This window comes from Pseudonaja textilis, chromosome 1 (genome assembly GCF_049901715.1).
Source record: "Pseudonaja textilis isolate UNSWEBS1 chromosome 1, rPseTex1.2, whole genome shotgun sequence".
Taxonomy (NCBI): Eukaryota; Metazoa; Chordata; class Lepidosauria; order Squamata; family Elapidae; genus Pseudonaja; species Pseudonaja textilis.
Genome location: NC_141990.1, coordinates 111,578,133 through 111,598,764, shown reverse-complemented (window position 1 = coordinate 111,598,764; position 20,632 = coordinate 111,578,133). Strand labels below are relative to the sequence as shown.

Genomic DNA, 20,632 nt, shown 5'->3' with positions numbered 1-20,632 from the left:
ACTAACTAGCTATAGTGTCAGGGCCTCTTAAAAGTAACTGATTATTACTGATCTCTGTTCCTTGCCTCCTTTCGTCGCTTGCCACTGCCTTCACCACTCAACTTACAACAATTGAGTCCAAACCACTGTTGATTTTTTTTTTTTTTGCAGCATATTGCCAAGATGAAATGGCAAGAAAACAAAAGGAAATCCAAAAGAGTCACAACCACAACCATTGGAGTCTGAGGAAAGCAGAGCCAGCACATCATCCACACCACGACCAGAGGAAAGAGCCAGTACATTATCCACACCAGGACCAGAGGAAGGAGCCAGCACATCACCAGGTACTGGAAGAGCTGAATCAGACATTGAAGGGAACCTTCCTGACAGCTGGACACTCCAGCAGTACAATAATTTTAGGGAAAAATATGATGGACTGGACATTTCCCAGAAAAAAGTAGGTTGCAAGTATTGCAGAAGATTTGAAATTTTGACCAAAGAAAAAAGTATCCACGGACTTAAGGAGTGAAAGAATTATCAAATTGAACCATCAGGAAGGAGCAGGGGTGAGATTCTACCAGTTCGCACCTATTCGCTAGAACCAGTTAACTTTCTAAGCAGTTCGGAGAACCGGTTGTTAGAAGAAATTACTGGCCTAATCCTGTAAGGAAGGCAGGAAGGAAACATTCTGGTGTTGCTTACAGAAACCGCCTCTCCGTTAACTCTTATTACATTCTTGGCAGGACTAGACTTCCTGTCTCAGGAACTTCTCTGGAGATTTTTTCCTCCTTTGCTGGTACTTTGCTGTGTGGAGTGACCATTCAAAGTTACAATGGCACTGAAAAAAGTGACTTATGACCATTTTTCACACTTATGGCTATTGCAGCATTCCCACAGTCGTGAAAGGCCAGGCGAGGAGATGCGTGCCTCAATGTGAGTGATATTGAGTTGGCCACACCCAGCAATAACATGACCACCAAGCTATGTCCACCCAGTCACATGACCACCAAGCCACACCCACCACCTAAGTCACGCCCACAGAACTGGTTGTTAAAATTTTTGAATCCCGCTCCTGGAAAGGAGTAAAGATATCCAACAAGCTTCCCTCAGAAAGAAATTGAAGGAACATTTCTCATCTAAGGCTCACAACATCTGTACAACAAAGTTGAAGCAATGTGAACAGGATGTCATAAGCAAAGGACTGGAGAAGAGGAGTGAGAAATATCTGGATAGTACATGTAGAGTGTTTATTACAGTGTATAGTCTGGCACAAACCTGCAGACCATTTTCATATATAGAAGATCTGATTGAATTATAAAAAAGAAATTGTTTAGATTTGGGAACAAGGTTGCATTCACGTAGAACTGCAGTTGCAATAGTAGATTTCATTGCAAAAGATATCAGGAAACATTTACCAAAATTATTGAGAAAACTTGCAAAATCTGTTTGATAATTGATGAAGCCTCAACAATATCTTCCAAACCAGTTCTTATACTGTACTTAAAAGTTGAGGGTCCAGCTTTCTCACCAACAATTTTCCTTGAACTAGTAGAATTAGATAAACAAGAAGCAGAGACGATATATTGTTCGGTTATAGAAAGTTTGAATAAAGTTGGGTTTAATAGAAACTATCTGGAGAAACATTTAATTGGATTTTGCTCTGATGAAGCCAGTGTTATGCTTGGGAGAAAACCTGGGGCAAGCACTAGGACAGCCAAAGAGTTTCCAAATATTATAATATGGCACTGTTTAAACCAGGCTTGTCCAACCCGCGGCCCAGGGGCCGCATGCGGCCCAGTGCCCACCCCAACCTTCGTGCCAGAGCCAGTGAGGAGGAGGAGGAGAGGCAGGCGCGAGGCGGGGCGAGGCGAGCGCCAGGCCAAGCAGCAACAGAAAAGGCGGGCACCATCAGAGCGCCACCTCCTGCTGTTGCTGCCGCCGCTTCTGCCCCTGCTGCTGCTTCTGCCCCCGCCGCCGCCGCTGCTTCTGCCTTCCAGTCCTGCCTCATCCAGCCGGGCCATTTGCAGGAGGAGAGGTAGGCGCGAGGCGGGCGAGCTTTCTCCCCCCGCAAAATTTGGCCAGAAAATAAACCGTGATAAAAAACCGTGATAAAAAATAAATAATTTTTAATAAATAATAAATAATAAAAACATCTCACTAACTTCATTTCCAAATAAATTTAATATGTTAACTATGTTTTCTATGGTTTTTTTGGATGATCAGGTATCGTTACTGTTATTTTATTTTATGTGCGGCCCAAACCAAATTTTCATCTTCTAATGTGGCCCAGGGAAGGTGAAAGGTTGGACACCCCTGGTTTAAACCATCATCTGCAACTTGTTTTAGATTATTCTATTAGGGAAATAAAGCAAATCAATCATTTTCAAATTTTTATTGATAAAATATATTCTATTTTCCATCAATCGAATAAGAACCTAATTGAACTTAACATTTCCGAACACCTTGAGATTGAAATTATAAAAATTGGTAGAGTTTTTGGACCAAGATGGGCTGCCTGTAGTTTAAGATCAACCCTAGCTGTGTGGCAGGCTTATCCAGTGCTACATCAGTTTTTCTGTTCAAATAAAAAATACTCCCGTATGGCTGCCCGTCTTGAAAACTCGTATTTTCTCAGATTTGGCCTTGATGATTGATCTGCTAACTGAAATATCTCTCCTTTCTAATGCATTGCAAGCAAGAAACATAAGACATTATAAAGGCTGAAAAACTTGTGCTAAGATCAATTAGATCATTTGAAACGCTTATAGAGGAAAAGGGTTCATATGAAAATAAGGTTGATGAAACCTTAAAAAATATAAATTTTATACAATATAATCAATTTCTGGGACTTCCTTGTAAAAAACTTATACAAAGCATTGTAACTAATTTGAAGAAGATTAATGGATTGCAAACATTTAAAAACAGGCTGCCAATTTAAAAACATTGATCAATTAAAATTTCTAAATTATTTGGAGCCAAATTATTGGAACATTGAAGAAGTGGTGATTCCATGGAGAGCAGCTAAAGGACATTGGTTTGAATCTGGTCAAATTTTCAATTATGAAATCAATATTAATGATTATCATGATTTAATAGAAAATGTACTAAGAGTCTAAAAATTATACAATTCCTTGCAGCATTAAAACGGCTAGAGATATTATTAAAACTATTGCAGTCAGTTCAGCAGAGGTGGAAAGGGGCTTCTCGCAGATGAACATAGTATGTTCAGAAGGCAGAAGTCACCTTACAGTTTCCAATATTACAGACCTCCTGACCATCAGTCTAATCGGCTTACCTCTGCAAGAACGGGACCCTGTTCCTATAGTAAAGAAGTGGTTACGGGCACATCATCACACAGCTGATGATGCTTGTGTTGAACACAGGAAAACTGTAACTTGGGACAATAATAGAAAAGCAATTTGGGAGTACGTTAAATAAGTTTTATTGTTTTTTGTAAAGTTTTGTTATGTAATAGTTTTTGATTGATATTTTAAAATATTGTAACAATAGTTTTTATTAGTTTTTATTATTTAAGCATTAAAGACATGACATAATAAACTACCTTTTGTTTTGTATATCTTTTTTAATACTTAAGTCATTAGGGCAAAGAAGTGATGTTGAGTTGGCCTCGTCCAGCCCTCTGCAGCCCTCCCTGTAGCTGCCCGCACCTCGCCTTGCCCTCTCCTAGATCCCCCAGGCCTTGGAAACTGGCAAAAAGCAGTTGCTAAGCAATTGCACACTAAGCAAGGACCTGGTCATTAAGTGAGGATCACTTAAATTTGGGTTGCCAGCCACATGGCCATCTGCCCGGGCCTTGCCTGGGCCTCCCCAGGCTTTGGAAACTGGCAAAAAGCACTTGTTAAGATATTGGCCACTAAGCAAGCACTTGGTCATTAAGTGAGGACCAGTTAAATTTGGGTTGCCAGCCACATGGCCATGCCCATCCATGACCACATGACCACCAAGCCACACCCACAAATTAGGCCACGCCCACAGAACCGTTTGTTAAGAGATTTGAATCCCACCCCTGAGTGTAATACATGAAGTATCCACACTGGAATGAATGAAAACTGCAGGCAAGTTTGTACAGGATCCCAGTCATTGCAAGGAAGAGCTTTTATCTTAGTAGGTGGTGGTCCTTAATTCATCATTGCATAAAGGAAGATCAGCCATTTTTATAGGCTATTCTGAAAGGATTTCTTAGAATGGAAGCTGTAGCCACTGGAAGCTATAAAGAACTTAAATAGGTAATGTCTAATGTTATGACTTTACAGTGGTCCTTCAGTACTCAGTACTCATCCCCATTTTTTAGGCTAAAAAACTTGAAAGAATACAATAAATTTTGTAAATAAAAATAGTGACAATTCACAAAGATTATTAGGTGCAAATAGAAATACACACTATTTCCGTAGCAAGGAAGATGAACCAGGAATGGTTAAATTGATTACTTTATTTAAATAGGAAAATATGTTCTTATTTGGGTATCACTTCTGGAATTTGTGCTTGTGGAGAAAAAAATGAAACTATTGTGCTAGGAAGAGTTGGAAGTCAATGCCCCCTTTTCTTTCTTTTTCTCTTCCCCCTTGTATTTCACCCCCACTTTTCCCTGTTCCATTTCCCTCCCTTAATTTCCTATTTTCTTTTTTGTATTTTATATAATAAAAATGATAAATGTTAAAAAAAAGAACTTAAATAGATGACATGTAATGTTATGACTTTACAGTGATACTTTGGTATTTATTGTTAATTGGTACCAAAAGGCATGATGAGTACCAAAAATGATGAGTACTAAACAGATTTTTCCCATAAGTAATAATGTAGCGAGCCACAAGGCAGTAACACCTACAAGGTCTAGCATGTACATTGAGTACCAAATAAATGATTAGTACCAGGACAAAATTTTTCATGTCAAAACACATTTGAGTACTAAATTCGTTGAGTTTCAAAGCAATTGAGTACCAAGGTACCACTGTATTAGTATTACTTATGTTTATTGTACTAAATAGCGGTGGTCTTTTCATTGGCTGATATATTTTCTTTCCCCTCCCTCTTCCATTATTTTTCACAGGTTGAAAAGAATGGCTCCTTTATCTTATCAAGATCCCATACACATCAAGATACTGAATTAACTCCGTTTCATAGATGACTGCTGTGTGCTAATTTAATGACTAGGTTATTTGTTTAGTCTTGTATATTTGTTTGTACATATAATTAACCTTTATTTCAGAAAACAAAAACTTTTACTCAAAAAAGATTGATTAAAGCCTATTGTTTATTGAATCTCAGGAAAATCCCATTATTTGTTCTTCTGAATAATTTTCGCTGAGGAAAAATGCAGAACTTGACTTTGAAAGATTATTCGGACTTCATTCATGATGACTTTTGCATTAACTGAAGATCATGTACAGAACCAAAAATGAAAGAATGTTCTTTTTATTAAACAGATTTTACAGAAGTTGTTGCATAACACCATTTACTGTCACTGGCCAATTTTCATGAGTAACTTTGTTGGAATTCTCCAACCATGCTTTGTGCTGTTATTCAGATGCAGATGGAAATCTTCAATTTATATTTCTGCCATTTGTCAATGTCCCCCATATATATATATATATATATATATATATATATATATATATATATACAATGCTAATTAAAATTTACATGCTGGCTTCCGAGAGTGCATGAACTAAATGTTGACCAAAGAGTCTGAAATATCTTTGAAATTAAAGAATGAAATATAAAAGTGAAATGCATAATCCCCAGGTCAAGAAAAGATGTACTTGGAACAAAGTCCCAGCCGAAAACATTATGCGACCTTCCATTGCTGGAAAAACCTTTCCCATTCTTTTGATGTAGTCACCGACAATGGAAATATCAAGATTACCTGTTTAAAACAAGTTGTTTAAAATAATTATTCCACATTAGCCAATGATGGACTGCCTATAAGTGATCTGTGTGAAATAGATTTCAAAAAATGAAACGTGTTCTGGACACAGCCACTGTGAAATTCCTTGTCTTAGTACAATACAATAATCTTACCTCTCTTTGCCTTCTATTATGGTAGTATACTCCTAGGAGAGCCTTCAAAGTCTAGAATCCTTACTACATTATTTTTATAACAAATGGAAGTCACATGGTGTAAAGAGAGTAATTTCATTTTTGAAAAGTAATCACATATGTACTTTGCCCAGGGAATCTGCAGCCAATTGTATCTCGTGGCTCTGTTCCCATGCAACCTTCATTTTATATCACCCAGGAGCCCAGTTTTTAGTAGATTAGATTGAGAATAGCGACTGACTGACTCAGTGCTCTGCTGTGAAGTTAACTCCTGAGTAAGCATTTGAACCGGCACTCCCCAATGTCAGTCAAATACTTTAAGTCACTGTGAAAACCTGGCTTTTAACGTTAGTATTCTTTTTTTTAAAAAAAAAGAAACATGCACAGGATCCATTTACTGCTATTTGAAATGGAAAACACTCAAAGTTTGTTTATCAAATCTATATAGCAGCCCATCTCATGCAAGGCAATTCTACTAGTGTTGTGTTTTCAGGACAGAGCAGAATGGCCATTCGAATGCTAGTGTGCATTTTCTTGAATAGCTGCCGCTGTCCTTGCTGTTGATCTCATGCATATTAAGATTTCTCTGTCTTTCTATTCCTAGATTTTATAAACTGCACACGCAGCGTCTGCAGCCTTAAGAGGTTTTTTGCTGGTGTTGTAGAATAAGGAGGCAGCACCAACCATGCCACCAGATAGAAAGGAGCAGTGAAAATGTTTCTTTAGAGAGAAACTTGAGATCTACTCTCCCAACTGCATTTTTGATACACAAGTAGATTTTCCTAGCTAGTTTATAAATAAACCTGTGTTAATACCTTGAACACAAATGCTGCCTGATTATTCTATTTGGAAGTAAAAGACACGAAAATGATAGCAAGGGCACTTTAGACTGATCTATATTTTCACAGTGCTTTACAGCCCTCTCTAAGCAGTTTACAGGGCATATTTTCCCCTATTTCTCCCAACCATTTGGGTCGCCATTTTTCTGACCTTGGAAGGATAGAAGGCTGAATCAACCTTGAGCCCTCCAGGATCGAACTATTTATTGGCAGTTGGCAGAGTTAGCCTGCAATACTGTATTCTAACTACTGTGCTACCATGGCTCTTCATCGAAGATGACCCTTTGATCAAGTTTTGTATTTTTATCTCAAATCTTGCTTTACAGGAAAATGGTGAAGTTGCTTGCAGTTCTATTCTCCCTCATTTGCATAATGGCCCAAATCATATTAGATTTTGTTGCAGTTTGAAAAAGGGAACATAGAAATTGTGGGATGTTAGCAATACTGTCCTTAGTTACGTTGTAAAGATTCATTTCAGGGATATGAATTCCAGTACTTCCATAATTAGTCGTTCTAATTACATTGCCATCTGCTAATCACCAGGAAGGCTAATACTTACCACTGCTGTGGTTACTTGAGTCCCCCTTTAGCATGTAGTATCCATCACCGCCAGCAGCAAGGAAAGAAGGTAAAAGCACTTTGTAGGTCTTTTCCATCTCAAGCGGCACGTAAGCTGGTACTCTGCACTCTGTGCAAAGAACATTTAAGCTGACCACCCTTTCCCCTGGCTTTTGGGAGAGATCATACACCACTTTTATGCCTATTAAGAAACAAAAGTCACAAGTATTTAGGTACCATCTATTGCAAATCTCTGGTTTGTATCTCTAAAAATATTTTTAAAAAGTTGTGCTATTCATGACTTTTGGTGGGTTGGGGTTAAGGTTAAGGGTTTGGTGGACAAATGGTAAAACCAGATTCACAGTACCATGGATTCAAGTCTGCGTGCAAAACACTTCAACTAGCAGAAAGGGAGAAGTTATTCTTAATTCATTCTACGGTGGCACTTTGCATCTGTTCCACATTGGCATAGACCATCAGCACAGGAGATGTGCTGGTTACAGGAAATTCCCCTCTGACAATTCTATCTTCCTCCAGCAAGAACCTCTATAGGAAAATTGATTCTTCTGAAAACAACTTCATGTCCAGCCTCCCCTCCCCCCCCCCCCCACCGCACCTTTTAAACCATACTAGGAGTGCTTACAATGTAATATGCAAGTGCATTTCTAGCTTTACTTTATTGGGGCAGGGAAATAAAATAAATATATTCCTGCAGCATTACAAAACAGAAAAGTACCTTACCAAATAGGAAAGTAATAGACAACATAATTTCTCAACGTAATTGTTATTTTTGAGTTTTTTAAAAACTAGGAGTTACTAATTCCACTTTATAAGAATTTACCATAAATCAGTTCAGATTACAACTGCTGTTTTCCCATGAATCCAGAGGTGGTATTCAGCAGGTTCTGACCAGTTCTGGAGAACCGGTAGCGGAAATTTTGAGTGGTTCGGAGAACCTGCTGAATACCGCCTCTGACTGGCCCTGCCCCCATCTATTCTCTGCCTTCCAAGCCCCAGCTGATCGGCTGGGTCTTCTTTTGTTGCCCTGCACAGGAGAACGGAGCTGGAAAGCAGGTTAGTGGGGTGGGGAGAGAATGGAAATTTTGCAGTACCCTTCCCCAAGCCATGCCCACCAAGCCATGCCCACAGAAATGGTAGTCAAAATTTTTGAATCCCACCACTGCATGAATCGCTATTGAGTGGACCTTCATTAAGTAAATAAAGGCATGAATGACTTAAGTGTTTCTCATCTGCTCACCTCCAATTCAAAAACAGTCGAATGCTAAGAACTGACCTGCCATTCACAATCATCTTTACATCCCAGCATGTAAATCCTGAAACATTTTATTTATGATGTGGCTGCAGCAACACAGTGTAGCTCCAGGGAAAGAAATGAGGGCAGGGGTTTACACAAGACCACTGCTGTATGGTCGGAGGGATTCTCATCTCCACTACCAAGGCTAGATGAAGGTCTGTGCTGAATTATACTTGATCTGGCCTGGAATCTGGCCTTCAGATTATTCTGATGCACATCCCCATGAAAACTTCAACCAAAGATTGAGATGTTTAGCATTATTTATTTGAAGCTTGGCTGCCTCCCCCCGACTCTCCCTCACAGTTTGGCAACAACATAGGGAAAGGTGAGTACTGGGGCCTCCAGTATGTTGTGTTTGTTTACATCCAATGCTACTCAAGCTGGAAGTCTGAGACAGATTCTTATTCCGGTTACCTGACTCCTTAGTGACACTACACCTCTGGGATGATGCCCATGCTGGAGATTACTGTAAATCATTCTTTCCTGCCACCCCCAGGAAGGGAGGGGTTGAGCAGGAAAAGATGAACTGTTAATGCTCGAAAAAGATTTTAGCACTTTGTGCTGGCGACGGATGAAGATAGCTAACCTGAGACCTGTAGCAATTCCCCACTTCCTTGCCCATGTCGGTGAACACTGTGCTCAAATGCTTGTCTTAGAGTAGAACCTTTGATCTGCAGCAAGTCGAAAGTTCCTCCAAATGGCAAAACTGCTGTCAGTTCCTCCAAGGTAATAATGCCTGATTAGAACACAACAGTCATAGTAGTAAGTCATAGTATGCACAATTTTGTTCCTTTTTAAGCTTTGTGGAATTGCTTAAATGGAAGAGAGCAGAGTTCAAACCTTATTCCACAATGAGACTCCCTGTCAGACCTTAAGGCTAGTCCTTATCTCTAATGGCATTGTAGGAATCACCTTGGGAGACAGGAGCAAGATCCAAGGATTAGAAAAACCATCATGCAAAAGGTATCTCAGCCCTCAGAAGAAAAAGGGATGTGAGGAGCAGCTCAGAAGGGATCTTCCCTAGTTTACTGGGAAGTAAAAGGAAAGGAGGGAAGAAATGTTTTCCTATTTGAAAGATTCTGTTAATGCTACATTACAATAAAGATATTGCAATTGTGCTTTTTGTGTAGGTGACCTCAAAGGGCTAAACTATCTTCCACTCCACTTTGCATCTTAGAATTGCATCTAGTTTGCATCTTGGGCTAAAAGTGGCAGGCCATCAATCATTCATATGAAGAGTAGGAATGTTAATTTTATTTTTGTGGTTTCTACCCGTGCCATCTCATGGTCTCCAGTGCACTGCAGTATAAAAATTAAATTACGTTTAAAGAATTAGTTAAACACAATAAAAACATAATAATGTGCAGTTTAAAGTATCAGAAAATCACAATCAATCAGAATTTATTACAGTCATAGACCAGAGATCATTATCAGAAAATTTGTAAGCACTGTTTTTCAATGTGTATAAAATGATTAGATGATTTTCCAAGAGAAAAACTAGTAGTGCCACAGGGGGGTTGGATAAGATATTTACAGCAAAGTAATAAAAACATAAATAAGATGCTTTCTAAAGGCCAACCTGATATAGTTTTTAAATATTAACGGAAGAATGGGCTTTTTTCCCATGAAGGAATATGCAAAAGAGGGATTTTGGAAAACTGTGACAGTAGTTGAATAGAGTGGATACAAGTACAAACTTAAATATTGATATAAAACGAAGGGAAATTGAAGTGGCACTGTGTAAAAGCTCTTGAAATTGCACATACCATTATTGGCTTGTTCATCAATAGGTGACCGTATTCCACCACCATTTACAATGCACATGGAAACATGATTCCACTCACTATCATCTGGGTGTCTTAAGTTATTGTAAACCTAAAAACATTCATAAAGAACAAAAAAGGTGAATCCATCCTCCACTATCCTTTTCACTTAGCTTTTAAGGTCATCGGTGTATCAAAACTAGAACTCCTGAGATGATCTCTAACAGCATAGCTGTTTTCCACTAAAACCAAACAAGCCTATAGTAAAGTAGTTTTGTTACAAACCTTCCTTCCTTGCAGCACCCCTCCCTCAAAAGGGCCCCTTCTATCTGGCAATGCGGCTTTCAAAGAGCCTCCACTAATGCCAATGGGAGTTCTTTTGCTATCTGTATGGAAATACTTTTTTTGGGAGAAAGACATAAAATTGAATAGAGAGGGCTTAGCTCATTCTCTTCAATAGCAGCTTCCTTTTAGATTGCCTTTAACAATACTTCTGGAAGCCTTACTGAAGGGTATTTGTTGTTTTTTGAGAAAAGAAACCTTAATCCTGAGCTGCTCCTCATCAGAGATAAAGATTATTTCCCATTTTGAGGCAAAGTGAGAAGTGGGGTAACGACTATAGAGAAACTGTGGCTCTGAGGGAGAAACTGTTGGGTTATATTGGGCCTCCCAGCTGACTCCATTTTGTCTGCGAGCTGGGCACCCTTCTTTTAAGCACAATACGATTTCCAGGTGCATACATTTGTTAATACCAATAGTTACTCCTGTCAAGAACTGTGCAATAAGGGTGATGCAACTGTGACAAAAAGCACCATTGCGTGACAGGCTAGTGGTGCAACTATGACAAAAAGCACCATTGCATGACAGGCTAGTGGGAGTTAGTAAGACAGTGGCGGGATGGAGATTGTGACAACAGAGCAGGTGGAGGAGGACCTGAAATTAGGGCTGGTACCAAGACCAGCAGCAATAGGAATGAAGCATAGAAGGCAGACAACTGGTTGGGACTTTTGGAAATGATGCTGGCAAGGAAGAGGAGGAAGGACAAGCCAAACAAGAGAAGATCAGATTCTGCGGCATCCATGATACAAATAAAGCAAGACAAGGACAAAGAGGCAGGGCTTGGAAGCAAGATAGGAAACTAAAATCAGACATGGTAGAAGTTTTGCCAGGCTATTTGGGGTTCCTAAGCCAAGGCCTATGCACCCCGATCTATCATCACCCTGCAAATATCGGCAACTGTTGAGCAAAATAACAGCGACTCCTTTCTGATTTAGAACCAATCTTTACTAAGGTTTACTAAGGTTATTTGGACACATTTTACTAAACTGTGCATAAATAGAACTTCAGGATTAATTCTACACTTCAATAGTCTTTCTGAGACTATGGAACTTCCCTGATTTCAACATTAAGGGTGTGTGCCTCACACAGCAACAATGTTCCTTTAACTATAGTTTAGATCATCAAGTACAGAACCAGTTATTTGTATTCTAATTTGTTACTTCCTTACCACAGCGTCACAAATTAAATTTCCCAAGTTGCACTCATGAAAACGGCAAGCATGAGTCGTACCATTTAGGTAAACAATTGTTCTCCCTATTACTTGCGAGGAATAATTCTGTAGCTGATCCTTCATTCTTGTAACTTCTGCTTTCACAGCTGGATCTAAAACAAAAATCGTGATTATAACAGTAACTGAGTTGAGACCGGGGTTTGGCAATGCTTCACCGAGACTGTGCAACTGGCCATCTGCAACTGCTACAAAATTTGTGCTAGGTGATTGACTGCTATGTAAAAACCCAGCTGGATTAAGGCATTGCAGACAGGAACTATATGAGCATCTCCCTCATTCTCCAAAGCATTTTCTTGCTTTCTAAACTGAAGTATTACATATAAATAGGGGGGAAACCTTTATTTTTTCACTACATAGCATTACAATAGAATTGGTATTCAACCACCTCAAAGAAATACAGTAGAAACGAAAACTCGGAAGTAATCTCAAATTTAGTTTTGAAAGGATTTCACAATTAGATGGCAAGGCTGTGGACAACTTGGATTTAGTTCTTCAAAAGCAATCTTCTTTCTCTTTGTATCAGGCATAAGACTATTTTCAAGACAAAGTAGTTGTGATAGAAAAAACTCAAGGAAGAGGGGAAAACATTGCTGTTTCAGGTTCAAAGTAAAATATGCTTTGGAATGCATATGTGTGTGCACATAAGACTTGTCAGTACTTAATCCAAATGTGTTTCCCCCCCAAAAAATGGCACAACAAAGATAAAAATATAAGCCTGTGGGTGTACCCAAGCCTGTGGGTATTATCTACAGTAATGCTTTGAAACTAATCCAGATCTACAAAAATAATATATTTCTATGAAAGGGAGTAATAATACATTTCAAATAACCATGTTTATCTTTATAGGTATTAATGAAAGTAAGTTGGGAACCATGTCACATCATTTCATTCCTGAGCAATGCAGTAATGGAAGAAGACTGATAATTGTAGTTATATCAGAAATGGTAGATTTCAAGTGCTTTGGATGTAGCATTGAAGAACACTGAGCCCCCAAATTTCAGGCTTTCCCTATAAAATCTGCTTCTGATTATCTCCCCATTTTCTTCAGTTTAGCAATAAAGAAGATACAGAATGGGCAATCAGTTTGTTGCTGTCAAGGTTGAACAAAATGGAAAAGCTTTGTTCTTTCACAAATCCCTTGAAAACATGCTACATATATATTTATGGTGATTCTCAGTCGTCCAGGTCAGGGTTGCCCCAAAGCTGCTTTAAAAAACAAAATTCCAAGTTTTTTTATTTTTATTTTTTACACATCTCTTCACGTGAGCAACGTGATTCCAGATTACAATATTTATACATAGTCCTAGTTATTTTCAACTTTCTTAATCAATATCACTTCAAGTTACTGTCCATTTGACTAATCTTTAGATAAATTTCCCTTTCATATTTCAGTTCATTAATTCCATATCAAAATCATTTCATACAAAGATGCATTCCCATGTGGTGTCCCCCCTTTATGCTATATCTAACCTTTATCTCTAAATCTCTCAGCCTTGTCATTTCTCTTAGTTTTGGCCAGCTTCCCCTTTACTAAGTTTTCCTGGCCTTTCCTCTTTATCCCTCTTTTTTCCCCTCTAATATTACATTTATTTTCATCTTCCTGTCTCACATCTTTCCTCCCACCCTTTCCTTTTCTCTTTTTTGAAATTTCTTCTTGTACAGCTTCTTCTTCTTTTGCTTACTGTTAGGAGCTTTTAATCTTTTATTTATTATATCTGTCATCAATGTCTTAGTTTTAGTTCCTTCTGTATTTTTTGGCAATGTCTCTGAATCTTCATGTCCATCTTGGCAGTTTTCCTCTTCCTTTGGCTCTTCCTCTGTAGGATTCCTTTGTTCTGGTATAAATTTCATTACTTTTTCTGCCAGTGTCTCCAATAGTCCCCTTCTTTCTTTTATCATTTCTTTCACACTTTGCAGTTCCAGCTTAAATTCTTTGCTTGCTTCTTCCATTTTTTTAATCAATTGTGTTATTCTTTATTTTATTAAAGTTAGTTGTAATCCTTGCCAAGTTTATATCTCTTTTCCTTATTGGTCCTTCCATTTCCTTTGCCCAGTCAACCCCCAACAGTCCCAAGATATTGCCTTCCTTTGTCCTCTTGCTGCAATCTCCCCCTTTTTCTTTTAAGCTTCCAGGGTTCTTGTTATGCTAAAAAATTTTATTTCATGTTTTTTCTCATTCACACATTAACAGGCCAGTAATTTCCATAAAGTCGTCCAGGAAAAAATGCCTTGTACCATTAGGTGGCGCTCTATATCACTTCCACTTTTCAAAGTTCTTTTTTTTCCTTTTTTCAATTATATTGTTAATTTTCAAACATTTCAACCATTGGCTTTTTTTTTTTTTAAAGTATAATCAATTCCAAGCAAGTTCAGCATTTTATCCAATGCCTAATTAATGCCAGGTTCTGTATATTATTCTCAATTCTGTCCTTAATTTTGTTATAGCTCTTTTGTAGTCCAGTTTTTATTTACCTTATATCGTCCTCTTGTTTTATATTCACCGCTGTTGTACTCTCAAACAAGGAATCTTTCTTTCTGCTTTTCGGGGTTATTAAAACAAAAGGTTCAGCTTCTCTTATCTGGATACATGCCGCTCACCACTTCACCTCTCCAGCACACACTTAGGTCCTGGTAGCTTCCCATCTTGAAGGCAGCCATTAAAACTGCTGCTTCTCCCTGTTTTCCAGGGGAGTACACCAAGCCAGGGAGGGGAGATGCGGCTCCCCTCAACCCAGCTGGCAGTCTCCCCCTCTTCCCCTACCCCTCCGAGGTGGGTCTGATAGTTCCAGTCCCATAGGGACCCCTCCAACAGGGTAAGCACGGATAGAAGCTGTGCACAATTGCGGTCTCCATCCATCGTCGATGGAAGTGCCCCAAAGGTGCTTTTTAGAGAGGCAACTGGACTTTCTGGTTTTCTTTGAAGATGTTTCGCTTCTCAATCAAGAAGCTTCTTCAGACCTGAGGAAGCTTCTTGGATAAGAAGCAAAACGTCTTCAAATTAAAACCAGAAAGTCCAGCTGCCTCTTTAAAAAGCACCTTTGGGACATAACACTTATATGCTGCCTTGTACTATAGTTTATGTTTTTAAAAAGACTCATAATTATCTTGTTGATATTATGCAGATGGTTTTTAGAAGGCTTCTTCTGGAGAAAATCAAACATGTGTCTAATGACATAATCATCTATACAGTATATAATATAATAGTATTAGATTTTGAAATATCATATTTACTCAGTTGATGCTTAAGGACATTTCACATCCCCTTCCCAATTCCATACCTTCTTGAATATTCTTATTCAATAAAATGGGATTTCCAGATGCTTTAATTACTTTTCCTTTATCATCAAATGTGACATTCAAATAGCCAAGATATTTTCCAAAGGCATATGCCTGAACAACAGGCACTTCGCGTCCATCATCAGATAACTGCATAAATGGATAATTACCGGCTGCCACTTCATTGGAAGGTGGACTTCCTAAAAAGAAGAAAAGAAAAGGAACCAAGGCAAGAATGATCTTCCACTCTCTGAATACAGAACACGCCAATTGACAGACATTTTGTGTGAATAAAATGGTGACCTATTTACTTATTACGGTATATGGGCTTGGTTTTCAATTATTAAAATCAATCCCAAAGAGAATATTAAGAGTTCACTAATGCTGTAAGTTTCCAACCTTTCCAGATTAGAAGGGCAAAATATTCATTCATGAATCTCTAGCCAAGGACTTTTGCTCAGCTGCCTCGCCAAGGGATTACGGATCAGAGCAACAAGATGTTTCGCCTCTGCTCGCTAGACTCACAATGCAACTGAAGTAAAAAGCAGATCAAAGCACAGATCATTTATTCCTCAAGTGGCTTTTTCTCACTTCCTTGAATCACGTCAATATTATTGATTCACCTGCCACCTGCATTCTCAGCCACAGAAGGAGTTTCACTGCAGTTTTGAGGGATTTTTTTCCCCCATGTAGGGAACGGCCTCTCTTTTGGAAAATCACGCCATTGGAGTGCTTGCTTATTTATTTATAATATCTGTAGCCCACCGTAATCAGGAAGGGTGCTAGGTGACACACACACACACACACACACACACACAAACCTACAACCTACCTATTAAAAAAACCTAAATAAAGTGTTGAAAGCCTCACAGTCACCTCATAGCTTAAACAAACCCAAAGGTCAAATTGAAGCTGAAACCACAATGCTTTGGCTTATTTATGAAACGCCAGGAGAACAATCTGTCTGCAGGGAAATTGATCCTAGAAAGGGGGCCACCCACCACCACCAGAAAGGCCTGTCATCAGGTCCAACAAGAGCTCCCCACACACAATAAACTCTTTCTGAGAGACTGGATGGGCAGATTCAATTCTGGCGCTGTGTTGTTTCATATTAAAGGTTCAACTGAAATAAAGAACGACTTCAAGAATTCAGGCAGGTGTAGGTGCTCATATGCTATATATTTAAAAACAAATGACATGGTATGACTAGCTAATACAGCTAGTCATCGACTGACAAATCTTTCATTAAGGAAGTTTTGGCAGCACAGAAAAAAGTAATTTATGACCAGGCCTCCAGACGTGTCCAACATTCCCACGGTCATGTGATCAAAATCCCAATGTTTGGCATCTGGCATGTATTTACAATGATTGTAGCATCCTGGGGTCATGTAATTACCATTTGTGATTTCCCAGCTAGCTTTAAACAAGCAAAGTCAATGGGGGAAGCTGGATTCGTTTAATGATAGAATAGAATAGAATAGAATAGAATAGAATAGAATAGAATAGAATAGAATAGAATAGAATAGAATAGATTTTTTTATTGGCTAAGTGTGATTGGACACACAAGGAATTTGTCTTGGTGCAAATGCTGTCAGTATACGTAAAAGAAAAGGTACATTTGTCAAGAGTCAAGAATCATCAGGTACAACACTTAATGATAGTCATAGGGTACAATAAGCAATAAAATGATGACATGATTCCTTTAACAATGACAGTGATTTGCTTAACAACCATGGCAAAATGGTTCTAAAATCGGGTGTGATTTATATAGCAACTCTCTTGCTTAGCATGGGAAATTCTGCTCCCAACAGTGGTTGCACGTCAACATAAGCAGAGATGTACATAAGCAGAGGTGGGCTACACTTACATTACCAACCGGTTCATTGTTTGTGAGTGCACGAATATTATGTATGAGGGAAGCCCCCACTCCTCCTAGAAGAATGAAATATTTTTAGAAAATATTAAAAAGGCAGGATATTATATTTCCCTAAAGGGAGAAATGGAGAAACATGCTCTTGGAGGCAGAAAGCATCCCCCACCTTTCTTAATAATCCTCAGCAGATGTGAGCATTTAAGAGATAAAGAGCTTATTGAAAGAAACCAAGTATCTAGGTCATTCTATCCATAGGCAAAACAACTACTGCAGGCAGAAATCCATACAAGACAGGATATTTTGAAATTCCCTGCAGCAAGGTCTGAACAAAGGTAGGACTAGCCCTCAGACACAGAAGGAATTGCTCAATGCTCCTTTAATTGCATCAGCAGTCCAAACCTCAACCATAGCTCAGACAAACACCTAGGATCTGTACTTTGCCTATAGAGCCAGCTATAACTCCTACATTACCCCTAAATGGCCCCATGGGAGTCTGACAGCAGCCAATAGAATACATGTTCTTGCATAGAAACAGGAAGTTCAAGTGCGAAGCCAAGAGAAGGTATAAAAACCTCCACTCTCAATTCTATGTGGGCAGCTCAGTGGAGGGATGCAATTTTTTTTACTACCAGTTCTGTAGGCGTGGCTTGGTGGGGGAGTGGGGGTGGCAGGGGAAGGATACTGTAAAAACTCCAGGCAGAGGTGGCATTTGCCGGTTCTCTGAACTACTCAAAATTTCCACTACTGGTTCTCTGGAACTGGTCAGAAACTGCTGAATACCACCTCTGGGGCAGCTGTGCCAGAACCATGTGCTTGGTGGTTCTGTTCATCAATAAATAGACCTTTTTTTCCGCCGCCAGCCTCCATTTTGTCTCCAGTATCTTTCTCCCGGCTGAACCAGAACTGAACCAGATAGATATTTCTTCCCACATGGCATTCGGCTTTGCTCGGGTATTTTCCCACGTCATAGTAGTTGTGCTTTTTTCCCCACATATATATACACAAAAATGAGAAATCACAGCTGCCAGTTCTTTAGCTGCCATTGGCCTTTAATGTACCTTACTCAATGACAGACAGTTGGACACAACTGTTTTATTGCATTTTCTAAAGGTGCTAGGTTATTTTCAGGTGGAAGATTAAATCAACAAATACTTCAGCCTGAAGTATTTATCCAATCCGAGAGTTATCCAAACATTGATGAGTCTCCTGGAAAAACCTGTTACTGCATATTTTTTTTAATTCCTTCCCTAGTCAGCCAGTCAAACGCTTCCTGTCATGAATGCTCCTTTCTTCCTCCTAGCACAAACATTCCTATATGCCACAAAACAACACGCTTCAACAGCTCCCAAAGGCATTTATTGACAGCAGCCAAAAAACTCAAGAAGTGAATGGTGCTGTTACTTAGCTATCATGTGTTTTTCAAAAAAGAAAATCCAACTCAGATTACTGAAATAGGTTCTAGAGTATATTGAGTATATTCAGATGAAGCCGTCTACATTAATGGACATCGGTTTCTGTGTGACAAAAGATAAGTGGACATTTTAGTATAGTTGGGTTTTCTAGAAAACGCAGCCATTTCGGAGTTTATAAATAATATGTTTCAAATTGGGAGAAACCAGATGCCAGGCTCGATTCCAAACAACGGAGAGAGCCAAGTAAAACCACAAGGAAGGAACTATTCCACAGGTCAAATTTGCAAAACAAGCCACGTACATATATATCATGAAGTAAGACATTAGCGGGTTTGTGTGTGTGTGCTATAGCTGCGCATCTTAAAAACAACTCCAGAAGGCTTGCTGCAGCCAGTAAAGCAGCATAAAACAGTGTGAAACCAGTAAAAATAAAACTAGAAATAGAACAAACTGGCATCTGTCCACATTTTCATCCCACCCTCATCGTGTCCTAGCTTCCACACCTGAGGGAATAGCAGGGTCTCAGAATGCATTCAGGGAAGAATAAAGGGTGGAGTGGGGGGGGGTCTGTCAGATTGCAGAAGGGCGGGCGGGGGGTCATTCCAAAGGACAGGGGCTGCAATGGAGCTTGCTTCTGAGAACCTACAAGATGGCAATGTTTAAGAGAGGGGAACTGGAGCATCCCAACTTATCCACTCTGGTCACTATAAGAGAGCATGTCAATTTTTTTTCTCCCTTTCATCTTCCTGAGAAACATCTTAGAAGATAATTATGAGTTCTGACAGCTTTAAAAACACAGGTTAGTCCTTTACATATGACCACAATTGGGACCGGGACTTCCCTCACTTCCATCATTCAGTGAGTTCTCATAAAATAACACAGTTGGAAGGGACCTTGGAGGTCATCTAGTCCAAGCCCCTGCTTGTGCCTAACTTTATAGCTTTTTTTGCCATGATCTTTAAAGGGACCATGCAGTTGTTAAGCAACTTCCCCCATTGACTTTGTTTGTCAGGAGCCCTCTGGGAAGGTCACAAACAGCAATCATGCAATCCCAGATACATGCTGGTTGCCAACATCCAAACTTCGATCATGTCACCACAGTGACTCTGCAACAGTTGTGTGGGGACTGTTCATAAATCACATTTTTGAGCACCGTTATAATAACTTTGAATGGTCATGAGACAAATGATCCCAAGCCAAGGACTACCTGTAAGTCATTCTCCTTCAGAACCTTCATTTCAGACACAGGAAAGTTTGTTACACTCACTGAGCATAACGCATAAGAGGTATAAAGTTGTGGCAGTGGGAAACAAACAGAAAATTTACATAGACAAATATATTCTAGAACAAAGATAAGGCATGAATAAGTAAAGAGAGAAAAATGGTTCGTTGAAGTAAGGAATATTTGACCAAATTCCAGCATTTTGATATCCTTCAGCAAACTAAAATCAATGAAATTCCTGAGAATTGAAGCTCTGATGCTTAACAAACTGAAAAACAAACTATACATCAAGCTGAATGTATAAAAGACACCGTTACTGATCTGATGAACTTTTCTTTTTATATGACTCAAACCAATTAGTTCACTTAGGATTAGTTATCCAAAAATATTCTACAGAATTTACACAAGCAAATGATATTTAAAAAAACCATGTAAACGCATGATGACTTCCTTGCATGGATCAGAGTGTGAGGAATTAAAAAATTTGGTACTCTAATTGCAAGGTTATATAAAAATCATTTTTTGGGGGGGTGAGGAAATAACATACCTGTATAAAGAAATGTGTTTGTATGTCCTCCAACCACAACATCTACACCTTTAACTTTCTGAGCAATGCGGCAGTCCTCCTTAAAACCAGAGTGACCAAGTGCAATGATTTTGTTGACACCCAATGTAGTAAGTTTGTCTGCGTGTTTCTGCAATTCCTCAACTTCATCTCGAAACTCTAAATATGGTCCTGAAAATCCAGAGAGGAAATACATATTGTTA

The 20,632-nt window shown here is 39.0% G+C and overlaps 1 protein-coding gene across 1 annotated transcript in view; it reads right to left on the bottom strand.

The window, feature by feature from the left end:
* Positions 1–5,233: 5,233 nt before the first annotated feature.
* Positions 5,234–20,632, bottom strand: part of NT5E (5'-nucleotidase ecto) — a 30,092-nt gene continuing 14,693 nt past the window's right edge. The window contains exons 3-9 of the mRNA XM_087914669.1: positions 20,412–20,600; positions 15,360–15,557; positions 12,019–12,173; positions 10,515–10,623; positions 9,335–9,484; positions 7,435–7,635; positions 5,234–5,863 (exon numbers count right to left, since the gene is read on the bottom strand). Coding sequence (XP_087770795.1) covers positions 5,703–5,863; positions 7,435–7,635; positions 9,335–9,484; positions 10,515–10,623; positions 12,019–12,173; positions 15,360–15,557; positions 20,412–20,600 — 1,163 coding nt within the window. The 3' untranslated portion in view covers positions 5,234–5,702. The remainder of the gene's footprint in view (positions 5,864–7,434; positions 7,636–9,334; positions 9,485–10,514; positions 10,624–12,018; positions 12,174–15,359; positions 15,558–20,411; positions 20,601–20,632) is intronic.